The sequence below is a fragment of the Populus alba genome, chromosome 5 (genome assembly GCF_005239225.2).
Source record: "Populus alba chromosome 5, ASM523922v2, whole genome shotgun sequence".
Taxonomy (NCBI): Eukaryota; Viridiplantae; Streptophyta; class Magnoliopsida; order Malpighiales; family Salicaceae; genus Populus; species Populus alba.
Window position 1 is genome coordinate 8,842,110 of NC_133288.1, and position 20,427 is coordinate 8,862,536.

Genomic DNA, 20,427 nt, shown 5'->3' on the forward strand with positions numbered 1-20,427 from the left:
ACCAATGTTGTTAATATTTATTGTTCCATCAGGTTAAAGCTAGATTTTAGAAGCAGCATGTTCTTCCATTATGTCTATGAGGTTTTGACATGTGGGTTTTGGCAGATGCCTCTATATCATGGAAGGGATATGGTTACTTCCATGAAAGTAAACTTGGGAAACGAAATGCTGGTTTGAATTAGTTTTGGCAAACATCATTTTATGTATCACTTGTCAATTTGGGAATCTGGGGCTGTACCTACCAGTCAATTTTTCTTGTGTTAAGCTGTAGGACCCAATTTGTGCTGTTATGTACTCAGCTAACCTGGTCTTTCTATGAAAAAATAAAGTGGTGAATACAAGAAAGAATTGTGACTGGATTGCCAATCTACCGGTCAGTTGGAAAATTAGGTTGGATCAGTAGCTCTTGTGGGTTGGTTGTGGAATTAGCTCATCATGGCTTTGGTTTTTATATCTTGACAGTCTTCTCTTTTGTGATCTCATTGATAGTAGTGGAAAATTGACAATTGATCTGCCTAAAGATGAAGCAAACGAAAGTGGAAACTGGAGATGTCTGTGGAAAGACAACACAGTCAATACCCCCACCCCCACCCCCTCCCCCTCCCCTTCCAAGGTTCTGGGTTCGGAAGAAGGTTACTGAGAGTGTCACAAAGCAAGAGATTGCAAAGTTTTGGAGGAAAAAGCTTACTGAGGAGGAGGATCACTTCCTTGCTGCTATCAAGGCTGCTGCACGTATCAGAGCTAGAAATCTCTCTGTAAGATCATATAACTAACATTTGAAACATTTCATTCGTTAGTTCCTGGGTATCTAAAATATAAGAGGAGGAAAAGATATCAATGACTGTTCCAATTGTGAGAGTATTTTGGTTCACTTGAACAAAATAAATCAATCTTAAGACATGTTTTAACTCCTAGCTAAGAAGCTAATATTGTTTGAGATTCAATCTAATAAATTCCTGTTCTCAAGCTACCTGCCTATGACCAGCGGCTGATTGTCAACTTATTAGATGGACAAGAAATCTCAGTGAGGGAGCAAACGTTTCAGATTTGTAAGGCTAATTCAAATAGCCTTCAGGGATGAACTCATAGAGGTTGCAAAACCTCAATTTTGAGCTGATGCCCTTTCATAGAGATCAAGTGTAGCAGCTGGTGTGGTAATGAATTTATCGACATGGGTGTCTTGCTATTTTTGTTACCCACTGGTGAACAAACCAAAAAGCCACCAATACATTTCACTTGGTTAAAACTTGGAAACTATTATATGTAAAACTAATATGATTACCAAACACTTTGCTGCTGCAATTTTACGACTTTAAGTTATGGACAACAGGATTAGCTTGTCGATTGATATGTTTTTTCTTTGAATTCGTAGACTTCAATTATTGGCATTTGAATTTTCTTATGCTTGATTAGCACGTTGAGAGTTTGTTCCATCTGATATAGGAGGATGGCTATAAGCAATTTGAAGAGTCGTTGAAGGATGATGATGGTGCTAAAGAGAACGACACTACAAGCCTCAGTAGCGGCAAAGATACCAGGAACAATGAAGTGCGTGTGGGAATAAAGGACTGGTGAGTTAAACTTCTTGAAGTGCCTGTGGTTCTGTACAAGTTTGTTGATGATGAGACTAAAATTAACCTTCTTAAGACTAGAATTTCCTCGAACTAGTCTAGTAGTGGAAGCAACTGAGGTGTTCTTGATCAACTTTTTATTGACTAACAGGTTATTACTGTTTTAGATTTTGTTCCCTCTCTTTATTCTGATTGCGAGAAACAGAGGTTATTGATTCTCGTCGAAAATAAGATTTGACATGTTCTCTCCATCCCGGAACGATGATCTTTTAATTAACGTGTGCAGGTGGACAAAGAGCAAATATGCATACTTGAACCAGCCCGCCATCAAGTCCAAGGATCCTCCGAAAAGAAGATCTTCCAGTTACACTCCCAATTATTTTTCTTTTAAGCCCACAACTCCCCTGTATCCTACCTCCTTAGGTGTTTTTTAGTCCCATTGGTGCTCCTCTCTCAATTAGATTGCTTGATTTTGTTGAAGCTGGTTGGGATGGATGATTTGTACTTTTGTTTTTTTTTTAGATTTGCTTGTCCTGCAGTTGCTGTGACAATGCTTGAACTCCAGCTGATGGTTTGGAATTGTACAACACCAAAACCATCGTGAGATGCGTTACTTCTGAATAAATGTGCTTTCAGACACTCCTTTTAAGTTGTTCCCTTGTAGCTTCAGATGCTACTCTCAACCTTTTTCATGGATGAAGAAAGTACACGTGATAATTCAGACAAATCTGTACTGATGTAATGGGGTTGTTTTTCAATTAACATTTCTGTTAATGATTTTTTTTTTAATTATTTTTAATATTAGTATATCAAAATGATTTAAAACTACTAAAAATATATTAATTTGAATTTAATAAAAAAATTAAAAAAATTAAAATTTTTTAAAATAATTTTTAAAACATAGAACCAAACAACAGTAATCAGCTGGTTACCCCCAACTTTGCTTACAAATCCTTACCAGCCAGTATACATGTTATTTTCGAGGAATTTTTTTTTTTTTTTGATAACTGAGGTGTCCGGGCCAGCTTGCGCGTACCACAACTAATTTCCGGGTCCACTGAACATCCTGCAAGCCCAGTGAACATGTAAGACACCACGGGAGTGACAGAAATACTCTTTGAAGTTCGAACCCGGAACGTTCGCAAGGATTGAACTTGCAGTTTATCACATCAGCTAAGCCCTCAAATGTTTTAGGAATTTTCTCTGTAAGGTGGGGAAGCACGGCCTTACCTCCCCACCTAGGCTATCTGTTGGTTACAAACAAGACTGAAATTTATTTATTTTTAATTATATAAAAGCCAAAAAACAAAGTCAGAAATCTCATAACTTAAACAAATAATAAAAGGTTTCTAGAGTATTTGCTTTTGTATTATAACCCGTTTTTAAAAGTATTTTTTAAATTATTTTTTATTTAAAATGAATTAAATTAATATTTTTTAAAATATTTTTTTGATGATTTTAATATATTAATATAATAAATAAATAAAATATTATTTTAATATATTTTCAATTAAAAATTATTTTTTAAAAATATCCTAAACCAAAACGAGGAGAGAGTTTTTGGTCAAGCAATAAACAAATATTAAGCATTGAGAACTGTGAAATTTTCTTGGCAGACTCGGAATATTGATTTTTCACGTTGCCCATTACTACACAGAGAATTAACAAAGGAGAATTACGGAATAAAAAAATAACGAGACGTTGATTTCATATTGACTTCACTTAACAATGCCCAGCAAAACAAAACCGGCCGCGTCTCTTGCTTTGAGCTCGCCCTGCATTATCTAATCGAACAAGAGAGAATAACAATGTCGACGACCCACCTTCAAAGATTCTGGGCGAGGAAGAGTGCTGTTGGTGAGAGCGTGACAAAGCAAGAGATTGCTGAGTTCTGGAGGCAAAAACTTGTCGACGAACAGGATCACCTGCTTTATGCTATCAAGGCTGCAGCACGTCTCAGGGCTCACAATCTCTCGGTGAGGATCATTTAGTTTTCATTAATTCCGACTAATCTTCACTTGCTGAATGACTAAAGTATATGGCAGCAATAATTAATGAGATACGCAGTGATTGTCACTCTACTGATGAACATGGTTTTTTTTTTTTTTTTTTTTAATAATGCTGCTGATGAATTTCATGATTTTAATTCATGCACAGAAAAATCCCAAAGACACAAGTGAGCAATTAAGTGTTATTATAGCTTGAATATTAGGTAAAAACAAAGAGAATTAATTCCATCCCATTTTGAAAGTTTTGTTATACAGAGATACTAAAATTAATAGATTTGGATATTAAAGAGAACATTTGAAGCGATAACTAAAATTTAGATATTATATATACATCAATTTTTATTTTCAGAATTAACTTAATTTAATTAATTAATTATGTATAATATCTAGTATGTAGAGTTGTGCTTTTTAAATTCTACACACTTTATAGATACCTGTCTTTAAATTTCTACAAATATATTGGTCTTAAAAAGTATTATTTTCTTTATAAATATCAGTTTGATATTCACATAAATTAATTAGCAAAACATTCTTCTTCTCTCATTTTTTTTTTATAAACTCTTTGTTTATGTTAATAAAAAATAAAATGAATATTCTTAAGAAACTTATAAAAATTATTGTATATAAGTTTTAAAACTTCGTTGTAACCTAAAAGTATATTACCTTAACCAGGGAGACAGTTAATATTTTAAAAGATAGTATCTTCATGTCTCAAAGCTTTCTTTGTCACACACACATGCCTGTTTTTTCTGTGTTCTTGGGTCCAAACAAACCATAGATCAAGCCTGTATTTTGTAGCAAAAATCAGCGAAACGCAGTGGTTAGTTTTAATATTGGGGTATTTAATTTTCTTTCCTACTAACTTGCTGCTAATTAATCCTACAAAAAAGAAAATGAATGGGAAATATTAGCAACGAAAGGCAGTGGTTAGTTTTAATACTTGGTTCATTGGACTGAGCCAATTGCATCCTCTCAATTTATTGTTACATACAACAGCGTTCCTTGCATCAATCAATCAAAGCTATTTTTGAACTACGTTTATCGGAAATATTCTCTTGTTATATGTTGAAGTCTCTTTAAATACAAATAAATAAATAATTTTTGTATATGTTGAACTTCGAGTCTACTAGCTGGTGGCTCGCTTGGGGGTGATATACCCTGTATACGACCAACGTTCAATTGTCTATTTGGCTTTACAATGAAATTTCTGCGAGGAAGCAATCTAAACGGGTTGAAATCATATTTTAATTTATTTCTAAACAAAAAAGTTTTAAACGTAAACACTACCTCACTCTCAAATACCAGTATTTTTTTACTGATTTGTAGCATCTCAGAGTTTACTAAGCAGCTTTAAATGGGCTACTGCTGATCTTGAGGTCCAGGCCCTTGTTATGAGAGGTGTAGATCATATGAATCACATATAGAGTAGGTTGTAATTTCCATTGAAGCTCAACTCGATCTCAAGTTGATGCCCTCTCACAGGGGTGATGTATTTAGGCGTGATAGTCTGACTTGGGTGACAACTTGCAAACCATAGGTGAGAAAACTGAAGTTTCTTGCGTGATTGTTTGACTTGTTGAAGTTTTGTGGTGTAGGAGGATGATTACAGGCTCTTTGAAGAATCGCTGAAGGATGAAGATGACATTAAAGAGAACGAAAGCACAGAATATGGGAAGAACAGTGAAATGCGTTTGGGAATAAACGACTGGTAAAAGCTGGATTTCTCCAACCACTTGTGGTTTTGAATAAGTTTGAAATTCAGTATGTTCTTAAAGATGAAACTATTTATGTTTTCTTTAATCTTAATTATATATATTTCAATTAACACAAGCAGGTGGACAAAGAGCAAGTATGCATACTTGAACCAACCTGCCATTGATGATGAGTCGCTGGATCCTCCCAAAAAGGCAATCTTTTAGTTATACCACCAAGAATTTCTCTTTTAATCCCACAGTTCCCCTGTGTTCAAGTTCTCAGGGCTATTTTAAGCCCCCGTTGAATTAGTTTCAGTTCATTGAATTGCCTGACTTTCTTGAAGTTGCTTTTCTTTTTCTTTCTGTTATGAGAGAGATGTTTGAACCTCTGACCTCTTCTGAAGAGGCTAACATAGTTGAATTACAATCTTATTGGCATTTTTCATGTTGGTTGCAAGGCATGATTTGTACGCTTTGTAGGGGTTGTTCCTAAAAACATAAAAATAAAAATATGAGACTCGAGTTATTAATTTGATTAGGTCCGATAAACTCAGCTAATTTGAAAACAAAAAAAAAAAAAAAAAAAAAAATTTGAACTCAAGCTCATCCAAGTTAGCATACTAAATATACAACTTAAAATATATCATTGTTATTATAATAATATTATCACCATAATATTATTTACTCATTTTTAAAAGATTAATTATTAAATTATTTTTTTAATATTTATGTTTTTCAAAAATATAGTATTAAATAAATTTAAATTTCATTCTGAAATTTCAGTATTATTTTTTCATTCTTATTTCTTACCGTGGTGGATTATTTAAAATGTGATTTTAATTTGTCCATTCTTATTCCATTTCGCACTTGTAATGAAGCCCTATGTGAGCGTTAGATGCATTGTTATTATACTCAGTCAGATTTATTGAGTTGACCCGTCACCTGAAACCTGGTATGGTCTATAAAAAGTAAAACTCGGGCAGACAATTGGCTCGGTGAACTTCGTAACCTGCTGGATTAATCCATGATTCGAGAGGGCTGACAAAACCTGTAAAAAAACTGATATTTTTTTTAACTGGACAAATTTTTACAAAGGAAAAATAATAATAATGAAGGCGTATCAAGGTGTCATTTCTCTGATTGGCCGAGGAAGAAACAAAGAGGGAACATTTTCCTTATAAACAGAAAAATTAAATGAAGGCATAAAGGTGACATTTTTCTACAGCATGCCCATGAACATTGCAACGCTGAATTATGCCCACTGTTTTTCCTAGTAAAGTGAGAATTAAAATCAAGAGCATTGGAGGAAAATATTCCCGGGGACACAAAGGGCATTGGGTTCAAGTTAAAGGAGGACAAAAAGAGAGAGAGAGAGAGCGCATTGCCTTGTGCACGTGATTTTTTTTTTTTTTTTTACTCAATCCAATCTCATACAAGTCTATCATTTTTTTTTTCAATTGTTAGTTAAGTTTATTATATAAATATTAGAAAAAAAAATTTTAATTTTATAAATAGAATTGAAAGTTTATTAGTATAAATACTTTATATTCACAAGAAAATAATTATGTTTTTTTAATATAAAATAAAAAAACTCTTTTAATTTAAAATTTTTAAGTTAAAAGAAAAGGATAATATTTTTTCAACATAAATTATTTTTTTAAATAATATTTTAAACTTTATTATTTATAATATGTATAGTTCATTGGTTGTTTTTTAATTTTTTTCATATGTTATATATTTTTAAAAAAATTATAAGTTAATCTGACCCGGGTAATTCATGACCCGGTTTTTTAGCTGGGTCAACCCCTAACCATGTTATGCTTACATGTTCTCCAGGCTGGCATGTAAATCCAGATTTGTCAATAAGATTATCGTATAAGAATATTTTAATCACACCATAAAGCATAAGGATGTATGCTCAGTCAAATATGCTCATCACCCCCACGTAGATGGATTAATAAGATGGAAGTTTCTGAGTAGCCTTTCTCGAATAAACACATAAAGCTATCCTCTATTTACCTAACTTTTGCTTACTAAGTCTTTAAAGCTCTATTTTATTCATAGGTTTGAAATGCAGCCCAACAGGTGAAACTAAAACCTAGCCAATCTAAGGACTGAAACCGAGCTGGGTTAAACTGAAAAAAAAAAACCTAGTATGACCTAGCGACCCTGGCAAAACTGTGAAAACCCTATTGATTTTAATTTTTTTTTACTAAAATAATATCATTTTAATTTTTTTTTAAAAAAAATATATTTTTAACCCAACCATGGATCCGATCAAGACCCGATAATCCTTATTAAAACCCAAGAACCTGAATCTTGGACCTGAGCTGGCCACCATGATGTACCGTCTTAAAACTATGATTTTATTTATTCGTAAGTACTTATCTTTCCAAGGTGCATTTATGACTGGCAAGCTACCGATTTTTTTTTTTTTAAAAAAAGTTCTAAGGTATTTAAAATTATAGAAAGAATTGTATTTTAAAATATTTTTATTTAATAATATATTAAAATAATATATTTTTTTAAAAAAATAATTTTATTTGACATATTAAAATCATTTAAAAATATAAAAAAAAAATTTTAAAACAATTTTTTTTTTTTTTTTTTTAATGCTGCATTTCAAACTGCCCATTGACCGCTAACTTCCATTCATTAATATTAAGTCATTTATCCATTAAATTTAAAATTGACCATTCAGAATCGGAATAATATTTTTTTATAATTTTTTTTCCGGTTTTATGTATCCCTTCATTTTTTGGATTTAAACCCAAAAATCGTCATGCAAGGAAATGGAAATGACCCTCTTACATCCTAGTTGATCCTCCCAAAAAAACGTATACGAGTTATATAATAATGGTTCTGAAAATTTTAAAAAATATAATTTAATTGATGGTTAGATTTGTTTATTTTTTTAAATATTACTAGTTTGAGTTTTATAAATTCAGAGTCAATAAAGATTTACATAATCATTAACTTCAAAATTCGTAAAATTAATCAAGATATATATAAATTCAAACATCTATATTAATAATAAAAAAAATATAAATGGTCAGAAACTAAGATTCAGTGCATGCAAACGAAAGCTAACATAAACAGGCACTGCCAAATTTGCTGTGAATAGCATATTTAGGGGTATTATAATGTTTGTATTTTAAAATATTTTTTATTTAAAATAAATTAAAATAATATTTTTTATTTTATATTAATTCATTAAAACAATACAAACATATAAAAAAAATTATTTTATTTAAAAACAATTTATTTTTTACACCAATTCATTTTTTAGACAAGTTCATTAAAATTATTTAAAAACATAAAACAAAATTTAATTCTTTTAAAAAAATATTGTTTAAAATGCAATTCTATACCGCCACTAGTTGAGTTTTTAATGTCTCTTTCTAGATCGGAATGACCGACAACTTTGCATTTCATTATTTTTGTGTTATACCACTAAGCATCCATTACGAGGGAATCTGGTTTGGATAAGAAAGCTCAACAATTATATATATGAAAAAAAAAAATCAATTGGTGCTTTTCTTTTTCTTTCAGAAATTAAACCAAAAAAACACACGCCCCATTTTTTAGGTAGTTGAGGAAAACGAAAGCTATGGTGATACAGCACCTTTCATTTCAGAAGCCATATGCGTTATCTGAAATTAGCTTTTTATTACAATTAATTTTCAGTATATCATCATTTATCCAATTTTTAACATTTGCATATATATATATATATATATATATATATATATATATATGGGCTATTTACAATCCCTCTCAACATTTCTCTTAGTAAGTTTAATATTAAAGGAGCTTTCAATAAAGGCAAGATCCAAAGTAGAAAATATTACAATTATATTTTTTTTTCTTAGATATCTTTATATTTTTTTTTAAAATAAAATTAGTTCGTTCAGAGTTTGTAGTTATCCTTCTCAATAAGTTTGTTTTTTATAAATTAAAATTTTATTTTGTCATTCTTATAGGGATATATCAGTGTTCTTAACCGCTAGCATTTTATTGGATAAATATTATAATTACATGAATAACTAAATTATATTTTTAAGGTAAATGTACTTTAATTTTGATTATTTTTAAAGTTTAAGCAGGAAACGTTATCTAATAAATATAGAAAAAACAAAAGATTGAGAAATCACTAGTAATTTTAGTTTATCCTTTTACATGTCTCGAAAATCAATATACTACTTTAAAAATAAATAAAAAAACAATAATATTTAACCCCATTGCTGACAATAATTTTTTTTGAATTTTTTAATATTTTCCTTCTATACACACTAGAAATGGGATTTAAATGAAAATTCTCATAAATCTCTTAACGTCCAATATAAATAGTTTGATTTTCAATGAATCGAAAAAATAAACTCAATTAAAGAATAATAATTTAACCACATTATATAAAACATATTTACAACCTTAGCATATTAATCAACATTTTTTTTTGGAAATAAAATAAAAAAAATATTTATAATTTGGTACGAATATTATGGATTTTCTATTTATTAATCAACACGGAGTTAGTATTAAACATATTTATAATGGAAAGTCCTCTCTCAGGATCGCTTCTTCTCTCTTAAAATTAAAAACAGAGAAAAATATCTCCCTCTGTTAAATTAAATCAAACAGCTGCCCGTTTCCCTCACCGATCTCCGATTCCGACTTTCAGGACAATGGCGAAAGCGAGATACTCGCGAATTCCAGCACGAAAATCACCGTCATCGACACTTATACTAACTCTGCTGTTAATGTTCACATTCGTGATTTTAATTCTTCTCGTTCTCGGAATTGTCTCGATTCCGAGCACTTCTTCTTCCGATTCGTCGCGTCAAGCTAACGATCTCAGCTCCATCGCTCATCATAGCAGAATTGACGGGTGAGATTGATTTCGTGTCGTTTTTTATTAGTGTTTGGTTTGAGATTAGATGGCTTGATCGTAATTGACTTGATTGGTTTGGTTGTTTTTGAAGGAGCGGAGATGATGAAGGCAAAGCAGAGCAATGGGCAGAGGTTATCTCATGGAAGCCTCGTGCTTTTGTTTATCATAATTTTTTGGTCGGTTTTTTTTTCATATTTTTTTTAGATTGGATTTAAAACTGAATTAATTAGTAGCATTTTTTCGAGCAAGAAACTTTACTTTGATTAAAATCTTTAACCAATTAGTTTGTTGCTTGTTTTGGACAGACTAAGGCAGAATGTGAGTACTTAATCAATCTTGCAAAGCCGCATATGCAAAAGTCGACAGTCGTTGATAGTTCAACGGGGAAGAGTAAGGATAGCAAGTGAGTTTTTCTTTCTTAAATCTTATACTCTTTGTTCTTCAATTTTGTGGATGGATGTTCATGCTGCTCTTCTTCTCATTAGCTTGCTTGTATACTTTGCGGATAATCATTGGAGCTAATAATGCATTTTGATATGTAGAGTGCGTACGAGTTCTGGAACATTTTTACCGAGAGGTCGTGATAAAATTGTTAGAGATATTGAGAAAAGGATTGCTGATTTTAGCTTCATTCCCGTAGGTATGTTGTTTGAGCTTCATTTACTTGGAGGATACACTGAATTGATGAAAAAAAGAATCAGTTTCCAGCACCGGCGAGATTTTGTTCTGCTTTTTGCTATTTTTTTTTTAATATCAAATAGATGAACGGAATTTTAATTTACTTTGAAGGCCAGGTTGCTACCTCAAGCACATGTTTCCCTAAATTGGGACTTCATATCCTAATGCACCCCTGTAATCACTTATCGCACCACTTCATCACCTTCACTCATTCATGTGTTTGCAAAAGCGAACCATGATCAGCGTATAGATTGTTGCTGGTCCTTTTATGGTCTAACCTATCTCAATTCTGTTATACATCTTGCCACTATAAATCCACACGACTACCTAAGGTGCAATCAACCGAAGCACCACCAGTTCCCACTGAGCGTCTCCACTTTTTTCTCTGTTTTTTTTTTGGTGCCACAGATAGTAGTTATTAATTATTTGGGACTAGTTTCGTAGCACCACCACCTTCATAATCATAAATTCAAGTAAAGTCGCTGTATAGCGAAAAATTGTACCCCACCAAATTGAGCAGCCAAAGCAAACTAGTTTTGATCTGAATTCTTGGATCCATCATAGTGTAACTTCACCCTAATGCATCTTTAAGGAAAAAGGAGATTATTCAAGTTCAGAAAGCAGAGATCTGTTAGGTTTTCAAGGGAAACATCTTCTAGAAATTTGCCTTTCAGTTTGATTCATCACCTGTTACTAAGCTGACATGATGTGCAGAGCATGGTGAAGGGCTTCAAATTCTCCACTATGAAGCTGGGCAAAGGTATGAGCCTCACTTTGACTACTTCATGGATGAATACAACACCAAGAATGGGGGTCAACGCATAGCTACTGTTCTCATGTACCTGTAAGTGAGATCCTGTCTGCTAGTGGAGTTTTTATGAATTCAAATGCATCCTGCCTTTGTTCTTTTTGTAATATTAACTCCTTCACTATTGTACACAGCTCAGATGTTGAAGAAGGGGGTGAGACTGTGTTCCCCTCTGCCGAGGGTAACATTAGTGCAGTGCCTTGGTGGAACGAGTTGTCTGAGTGTGGAAAGGGGGGCCTCTCTGTTAAACCAAAGATGGGTGATGCATTGCTTTTCTGGAGCATGAATCCTGATGGCTCTCCAGACCCATCAAGTTTGCATGGTTAGTTGCTCCCAACCAGCTAATCACCATTAACCTGTGTAGTTCAGGTTTTACAACAACCATGCTGACAGTACCTTATCATTTCAAGAGGATACCTCTGCATGGTTATTAACTATCATTTTGCACGTTTTAGTAATGCAATCTTTAATTAACTGATGAGTTGGATTATTCTTCAATGCAGGTGGTTGTCCTGTGATTCGAGGTAATAAGTGGTCATCAACCAAATGGATGCGTGTGAATGAGTACAAGGTCTGAAATAACATCCTGCAGGTAATTATCTGAGCCCAAAAGAGACAATTAAAAATGTCATTTGTGCAGATATTCTTTAATTACTTGTATTGGTTACAGTAGTCTTGCTTTGGTTGGTAACAATATTCTCCCGTGGCAATGGCATTTCTTGACAAGCTGTTAGTCAAATGCTGAAAACAGCTTGTTGATCTGCATAGTGAAGCTTCTGTGCGTTTCTTTTTCTTTTTGGGCGGGAGCAGGGGCAGGGGGCATTTAATCAGCACACAAATTGTTCTTGTGAAGCTGGGTTGGTATGATGTCTCGTTGGATAACCTGTGACTTACAAAACAAAGGACCTTTGCTGATCTAGGATGATAGAGTTCGCTGCTTAATTATTGACCCATTCTGTCTTTCCCTTACCTCGTGTTGGTTTTATTGTGAAAGCATCCTGGTTGAAACTGTCTGGAGTGTACGAAGACGTATTTTCCTTCGTAGAATCACGGCCTTATCTTTTGTGCAGGTGATGATACGACTTCACATCTTATTCTTGTAATTTGTGCATCTCAATATAGAGCTCAAGCGCTGACGGACTTCACTTAATCTGTAATCTTTGTATACAACCAAACACTTTCTTGCCGTAAATTTTGATTATTTCCAATATTGGGGCATGGGATCCCTTCTCGCAGCTGCTGATAAAATAGCCTGAAACCTTTACTTTTATAGCCGAACGAGGTTCGGGAATTTCAGTTGCTTTAGAGATACTCGTGCCCTAATCTAGAACTGAGAGATGCATTTTATAATTCCTTTCCTTTAAAGTTCTGTGCTGCATGTGGGTGGCTGTTATCTGACAAGACGCAATCTTTGATCCAAATGAGAATATCTGACAGCGTTAACTGGATATCTATCCAGCATTCATGCCATCTGAATCATGACATTTACCACAATTTTTACAGCGACAAATATGGTCATGCATTGTAAAGTTCTAGAATTCTATTTGTAAAAGAAGTCTTTCATATTATCTCTATACTTTTCATGAGTATAGCATGAACATAACAAGAATTCAAAATTTAAGTTTACATTGAAATACACTACAACTAGTATAACTCTCTAAGATCAAATTTGCTCTTCTTTTATTGTATCTTCATTGACTTGATTTTTAAAATGCCCCTGCAATCACAAGGGGAGATGGCGTGCCTTAAGATTGGTCTTTAGAAGATTAAACTGTGTAGCACTTCGTGCGTGCATGAAACATTGAATTAGAAGATAAATGGGTTGCATTTATGCTGTCACACCATAATATTGGTGTTGAAGATCTAGTAATGCGTATCTCAATCAGTAGTGTGTTCAACTATTAAATCTCTACCGCATCATTTGCTAGTGATTTATAGTTGGCCTTTATACTACTGACATCTGTTTATTGATGTTTACAGCTTCTGGAGATTTAAGTTTTGGTCTAAAAATAAACAATATGAGCATATAGGACACCTTGTAATATCTATATAACCTAAACAAATTCAAAAAAAAAAAAACAAAAAAACAAGAAAAGATCAAAACAAAAAAATAGAATAAAATCAAACTGAAGCCAAAACTTTCCAGCCATTTCTTAAAATGGTCTAGCTGTTTATCAAAATAGTTAGTCCGTTGTTTGGGAAATTTCTAAAATTTCATGGGATTATTTAAAACGGTCTTACCAATTCTAAAAAGATTTGATCCATTCTGAAAAACAGCTTAATCGATTCTCTAATGAGCTGAAAATTGAGTTTAATGACTAGTTTCAATTCTATACCTATGGATAGCCATTTTATTGGCCAAAATAGGTGTGGAACTCCTAAGAAAAAAAATATAAGCATACTTACTCTAAAAAATAAATTATAACACTTTTATTTCATTTGTAATTATCCAAATACAAGGTTAAGTGTGAATTGTCAAAATCCTTCAAATGATCTTGATTGTTGTTCCAATAAACTTTACCAAGAGAGTATATTGTGGAAAGTGTAAGGTACATTTTAAACATTTGAAAAAGTCTCTTAAAGACTAAATTGTGAGTGATTTAATACTACTCCTTTAACAAGTATTGGTGAAAGGTTTTCTAGTTTTAGCTTGTAAAAAAATTAGGGATATTGATTTGATCCTAAGCCCGTAAAAAGAATTGAGTTTGATATTATACTCGTAAAAAGACCATATAACGATTTGGTCTCACCCACTAAGAAGAATAGTGTGTGATAGTGAAATTTTTAAACAAAAGTTCAAGGAGAGAAATGGGTGGTTTACCGAACCTCTATAAAACTTAGTGCAGTCTCTCTAAACTCTAACTCTTTAATTATCATATTTATATTGTTTATTTCTTCCATATTAGATTAAGCATTTAGAATTGCATGTTATCACGTAAAAAGTTTTTTAATTTTAGTTTTACCTTACATACCTAATTCGCCCCCCTCTTAGATTTACTTAGGCTATCCCTCTAGGATCCATCATAATAGGTATTATTACCACCATAGTTACCATACTCTAGACCTCGATATCCTTTATTACAACCTCATCTATAAGTTTATGAAGAATTTATTATTGCAACATTGGCAATAATATTTATAATTGGTATGATTTGATTATGATGGTTAAGTCAAGACTCACTTATCAGTAAAGGAGAATAAACCTCTTCAAGTTTAAGAGGATTTGGCCATACAGTAAGAGAGGAAATTAGCAACTCACAATCAATTCCTAAACTGGCTAAAATGTAAGAGATGATGACATTATAAGAGAAAAGCTGTCCAACAATTACAAGCTCATTGGAGAGCTTCTTAATATGATAAAAAAATAATCAATGGTAGAGGAAACACCTTTAATGGCAGTAGCTAACTCAGTTTGAATATGAACAATGCGAGCCTTTAATTGGGAGGAGAGACTTTATTCAATGTTTAGTCACACATCTTGAGCTATGTTATAACTGAAATAACCTCATAAAGTACACTTTTAATAAAAGAGGCCATAAAAGTGCTCATAATGAGATTATCCTATTGTATCCATTAAAGATAGACAAGATTTGGTAAAGAGAAAATATCACTTGTAGAGGGTGAGCTTTTGAGGGTTAGAGATGGTTTTGAAAGAGAAATCAATATTGTTGAATACATCTTAAACTTTAAAATATAAAACCATCTAGTCTTTTTAAAAAAGATAATTGCCATGGTGGAACTTGACTATGACCATGTGTTGCATAATTATAAAGGATAAAGTTGGGATGAGTTTGGGTTAGAGTTGGAAGAGACAAATATTATAGAAGATAAGATGTTTAGAATGGCTCTTAAACCATGTAAAGTTTTAGAATTCTAATTGTAAAAGAAGTCTTTCATATCATCATTATACTTTACATGAGTATTACATGATATATATAACATAAGAGTAACAAGAATTCAAAATTCAAGTTTACATTTAAATATACTACATTAACTCCCTAAGATCAAATATACTAATTTTCTATCGTTTCCTCATTGATTTGGTCTCTAATAATTGTGTCTTTGACTTGGTCTTTAATATGCATCATCTATTTATCTTGATTATTTGTAATCTATTTATTCATAATTATCCAAATACTTGTTGATACCAGGATGTTATGAACATCACAAAGTAACAAGTCACTCACACAAATAAAATTGTTTGCTCACTACTTTAAGACACAAAACCAAAAAGATACAGATGCGAATAACTACCACTCTAAAAATATAGATCACTCACCTCTTTAGAGTTACAAAGTTAAAGTATAAAGTCCACTACTCACAAAGGAGATATAAAAATTGATAAGTTAATAAAAGGCCAAGTTAAAGACTTTAATTCAAATTTTGCTAAAAGATCTCAATACATGGTTTGAATCATCATTTTACATTTGAAATAACCCTCTAAGTCTAGGTAAACAACAAAATAACTTAATTTAGATCCAAATAAAAGAATTCGATAGAAAACTAGATTAATATTAACTAGCACATATTTTTTACTCATTAGAAACAAAAATAGACACCTAGAAAGCTTAAAAACCAAAATAATCACAACTTTTTATAGAAAAATCCAATGCATGCATGGTTGGACAATCTAAAAGATCACATTTTAAACTTGAAAACCATATATGATAAGTTTATTTTCCCATTCATTAAAGATAAGCAAATGCAAGCTCAAAGTCGGCCCATGAGTTAATAGTAAACATAATCAAAGACTTCATTCATTTTCATTGTCAACCTAAAATCAAATAACCCAACGTCAATAGGATTATTAAAGGACATCCATATGTCATGTTCCCCTGGTTGAAGGGTCATATGTATTATCACCAACATAGTAAGGAGTTAAGTCAGTCATGTTAAAAGTATCTATAATTTCTAGATATACAAGCAACTTAATTTTTTAAGAATTTTCACCAATTTGCCTCAAAATCTTAAATGGATCATTAGCTCTAGGTTTGAGCATAACAAATTTTCCTTGTGAAAACCTTTTCTTGCTAAGATACACTAAACCAGATCACCTTCTTTAAACTCTATATATTTACGATACTTATTAGCTTAAGCTTGATACTTTTGATTTTGCCTTTTAATCTTGTCACAAACTTGTGCAAACAACATTTTAAGCTGCTTGACCCTTTTTTTAGCATCACCATTAAAATTCTAACTTGTTGGAACAAGATTTAAGTTCAATTGACTTAATGGATTTTTACTATACACAACTTGAAAAGGACTACAAGTAATAATTTGGCAAGTAAAATTATTGTGAGCAAATTCAGTCTGTGGCAATATAATATTCCAATCTCAAATATTTTTCTTCGCCAAACTTCTCAAAAGATTTCCTAAACTCTGATTGATGACTTCAATTTGTCTATTATTTTATGGATGCCTATTAGTGCTGAATTGAAGATGAGTTTTAAGTTTCCTTCAAAGTGTACCCTAAAAATAACTCATAAACTTGGAATTTTGATATGAAGTTATTGTTTTTGAAATGCCATAAAGTCTAACAATCTCTTTGAAGTATAAATAAAAAAAATATTAGTAACATCAAGTGTTTTGCTACTTGGAAAAAAATGTAACATTTTAGAGAAATGAACAATCATTATCATAACTAAATCTTTGTTCCTTGAACTTCTAGACAAACTTAGCACAAAATCCTTATTGACATCTTCTCATGAACTTTTACCTACTGAAAATCTAGTGTACAAACCTAAATTATGACTATATGATTTAGAAAAATAGCATGTCCTCCAACACAGTATGAACCTTGCAACATCTCTCTCAATCTATTGCCAAAAGAAATTATCCTCGATAACAATAAGTGTTTTATCTCTCTGAAAGTGTCCACGAAGTCCATCATTGTGAGCTTTAAAGAAAATGGCTTCCCTCAAAGAAATTTAAGGAATACATACACAGTTTTCTTTTAAAAGATAATCATCCAACACAATAAAATGCTTGGAAATACCACTTTTGTATTTAACTCATATTTTGTTGAGATCACCATCACACTTGTAAAGGTCTTATAACATTTTAAAACATGTCACTTCCACTTTCATATTAGTCAAGAATGAATGTATCCAACTCAAAGCATCAATAATAAAATTATGAACTCTAGATTTATGTTTCATAGAGAAACTGAAAGTTTATAGGAATTCAACCCAATAAGCATGTCCTTCGACTAAGTTTCTACTGGCTATCAAGAAAATTCAAAGCCTTATGATAAAAAAAAAAAAAAAAAAAAAAAAAAAATGGCTTTGGACATAAATATTAACACCAATGGTAAAAAAGTGTGAAAAACAACATAGAACTCGTTATAAACTGAATATGTTGTTTGTGAATCGCTAAGCTTTTCACTATAGAAAATCAATAGGTTTACTCTCTTAGTTAAGAATAACACACAACACCAACATTAGATACATCACATTTAACTTAATTTTTTTTTGAAAATCAGGTAGAGAAAGAATAGAGGCATTGGTCACCTTTTTTTATATAAGTTCAAAACTATTCTCAGCCTCATCATTCCACTTGAAACTACCTTCTTTCAAGCATTCATTTATTGGAGCAATGATAGTGTTAAGGCTTTTTTTTTTTTTTTATGAAATGCCAATAAAAAGATGTTAGGCCATGAAAACTCTAAATATCATAAAGAGTTTAAAGATGCGATGAGCTTAGAATTGCTTCAATCTTTATAGGATTCATCTTTACTCATTCGTTGGAAACAACAAAACTCAAGAAAACAAAGCTGCTAGTAAAGAATTCACATTTCTTCAAGTTAGCATAGAATTCCTAACTCCTAACATTTTAAAATACTTCTTGCAAGTGACTAAAATGCTCTTTTTTATCCTTATTGTATATAAGAATATAATCAAAGTAAATAATAATAAATTTGCTAATAAAATGTTTAAACACATTATTTATCATTCTTATTAAAGTACCAAGTGCATTAGAAAGGCCAAATGCCATGACCATCCATTCAAAAAGGCCATCCCTAATTTTAAATGTTGTTTTTCATTCATCACTAACTCTTATTGACATCTGATGGTAGTTGTTTCTAAGATCAATCTTTAAAAATATGGTAGCATCATAAAGTTAATCTAGCAAGTCATCTAGCTGGGAATTTAAAATCTATAATTGATAGTGATTTTGCTCATTGCATGACTATCAATGCATATTCTCCACAAACCATCCTTTTTTTGGAACAGGAAAAGAGGGCACATCACATGAACTCTTACTTCCCCTTACCAAGCCCTTTGAAATCAACTCATCAACCTACCTTTATGACTTTGCATGTTCGATAGGACTCATTTGATATGCTACCTTGTTATGAAGTATAACACCTAAAATGAAATCAATATAATGTTGAATATTCGTTATCAAATGAAATCTAGGTAGTATATCTTCAAGAACCATATCAGAAAACTCATTAAGCAAAGGTTGTACTTTAGGAGGCAACTCATTTATTTCAACATTTTTCTAAAAAACAACAAGAGCATAAGCCAAATCCATATCATTAATAAGTTTTTCCATTTCAGAACAAGTAGCCAAAAGAGTTTCTACCTCTTTAGTAGATTTAGAAATAAGTTTAGGTTTAGAAAGACCTAATATAATCTTCACGCCATCTTTCATAAAAGAATAAGTATTTTTATTGCCATCATATTGAACTTTTCTATGTATGACCAAGCAACATGTGACATACATTCATAGGTATTACATCACAACACACCTGATCATATTACCTTTTCCTAATATAAAATAAAACACGACACTCATTTTTTACCTTTTATTTATGCTTAATTTTTAACCACCTCAATTTATAGGGTTAAAGGTGTGCTTACATCTTAAGCTATAACTTTTTCACTATATCAACAGATACAACATTAGCACAAGCACCACCATCAACAATTATGTCACAAACTTTCCCATTTGCACTATAATAGTTGTAAAACATGCTGCAACAAATCAAATCTTCATGAACAACATTCAGACTTTGTTGAATGATAAGTAACCCACCTTGATTAGTATAAGTCACTTTATCTTCTTAATCTGATTCATTCGGTAAGTCATATTTTTTAGTTATCTCTTCCTCTATAACAACAACAATTTTAAGATTTGGACAATCAGAAGTAATATGCTCATACCCTTGAAACTTAAAACACTTTTTTATTAGAACTTAAGGAACCAATTGCTTTAGGACCATCCCCAATGCTTACCTTCTTTGAATCCTTAACAACAAAAAACTTTGTTGCTATAATATTCTTAGAGAATGAAGTATTCCCTCAGTTAGAAAAGCTATTTTTAGATGTTGATTTCCAGCTAATCTTTCTAACCTTTTTTTTTTGTTTTTCCATATTCAAAAAAAGTTTTTCATGTCATTGAATGTCTAATAAGGCTATAATTGAACCATATTAGAAATTATCTTTAGCATGGGCAATTCAAAGGCTCAATAATATCACACTTTAGCATGGGCAATTCAAATTCCATAATCTATTCTTCTACAATCAGTTCAAATTGCTTTAGATTATGAAATTTAAGAAAAGTTTATTACCAATAGTTCAAGTAAGAATCTCCTTTTAAGCTCCATTTTTATTTTCTCTCAAGACTTGATCTTGTTTCTACCTCACAAGCCCTTTGCTTCTTAAGATTCTCCTGTTAGAAGGACATAATTTTTTTTTAGTTTAAGAATTACCAACTTCATTTTTCTATCATCAAGAAACTCTTTGAAAAAAAAAAAAAAAACCCTCTCTAT

General features: G+C 31.7%; 3 protein-coding genes across 4 annotated transcripts; all 3 read left to right on the top strand.

Moving 5' to 3' along the window:
• Positions 1-43: 43 nt before the first annotated feature.
• LOC118029903 (uncharacterized) lies at positions 44-2,210 on the top strand. Its single transcript, XM_035033873.2, has 3 exons — positions 44-755; positions 1,444-1,571; positions 1,858-2,210. The coding sequence occupies exons 1-3, from the start codon at positions 522-524 to the stop codon at positions 2,003-2,005; spliced, it is 510 nt and encodes a 169-aa protein (XP_034889764.1). The 5' UTR covers positions 44-521; the 3' UTR covers positions 2,006-2,210.
• A 1,022-nt stretch (positions 2,211-3,232) lies between these two features.
• LOC118029902 (uncharacterized) lies at positions 3,233-5,719 on the top strand. The gene is made up of 3 exons (XM_035033872.2): positions 3,233-3,547; positions 5,176-5,288; positions 5,415-5,719. Exons 1-3 carry the CDS (start codon positions 3,380-3,382, stop codon positions 5,497-5,499), a joined length of 366 nt encoding a protein of 121 aa, XP_034889763.1. The 5' UTR covers positions 3,233-3,379; the 3' UTR covers positions 5,500-5,719.
• A 4,093-nt stretch (positions 5,720-9,812) lies between these two features.
• Positions 9,813-13,072, top strand: LOC118029901 (probable prolyl 4-hydroxylase 10). Of its 2 annotated transcripts, none has more exons than XM_035033871.2 (8): positions 9,813-10,162; positions 10,257-10,341; positions 10,471-10,568; positions 10,708-10,805; positions 11,558-11,687; positions 11,786-11,973; positions 12,155-12,243; positions 12,322-12,709. In XM_035033871.2, the coding sequence occupies exons 1-7, from the start codon at positions 9,960-9,962 to the stop codon at positions 12,226-12,228; spliced, it is 876 nt and encodes a 291-aa protein (XP_034889762.1). In that variant the 5' UTR covers positions 9,813-9,959; the 3' UTR covers positions 12,229-12,243; positions 12,322-12,709. The 2 variants fall into 2 exon arrangements, with proteins under 2 accessions (XP_034889762.1, XP_034889760.1); XM_035033869.2 differs by lacking the exon at positions 12,322-12,709 and adding an exon at positions 12,722-13,072 and having other exon boundaries at positions 9,814-10,162.
• Positions 13,073-20,427: the final 7,355 nt, after the last annotated feature.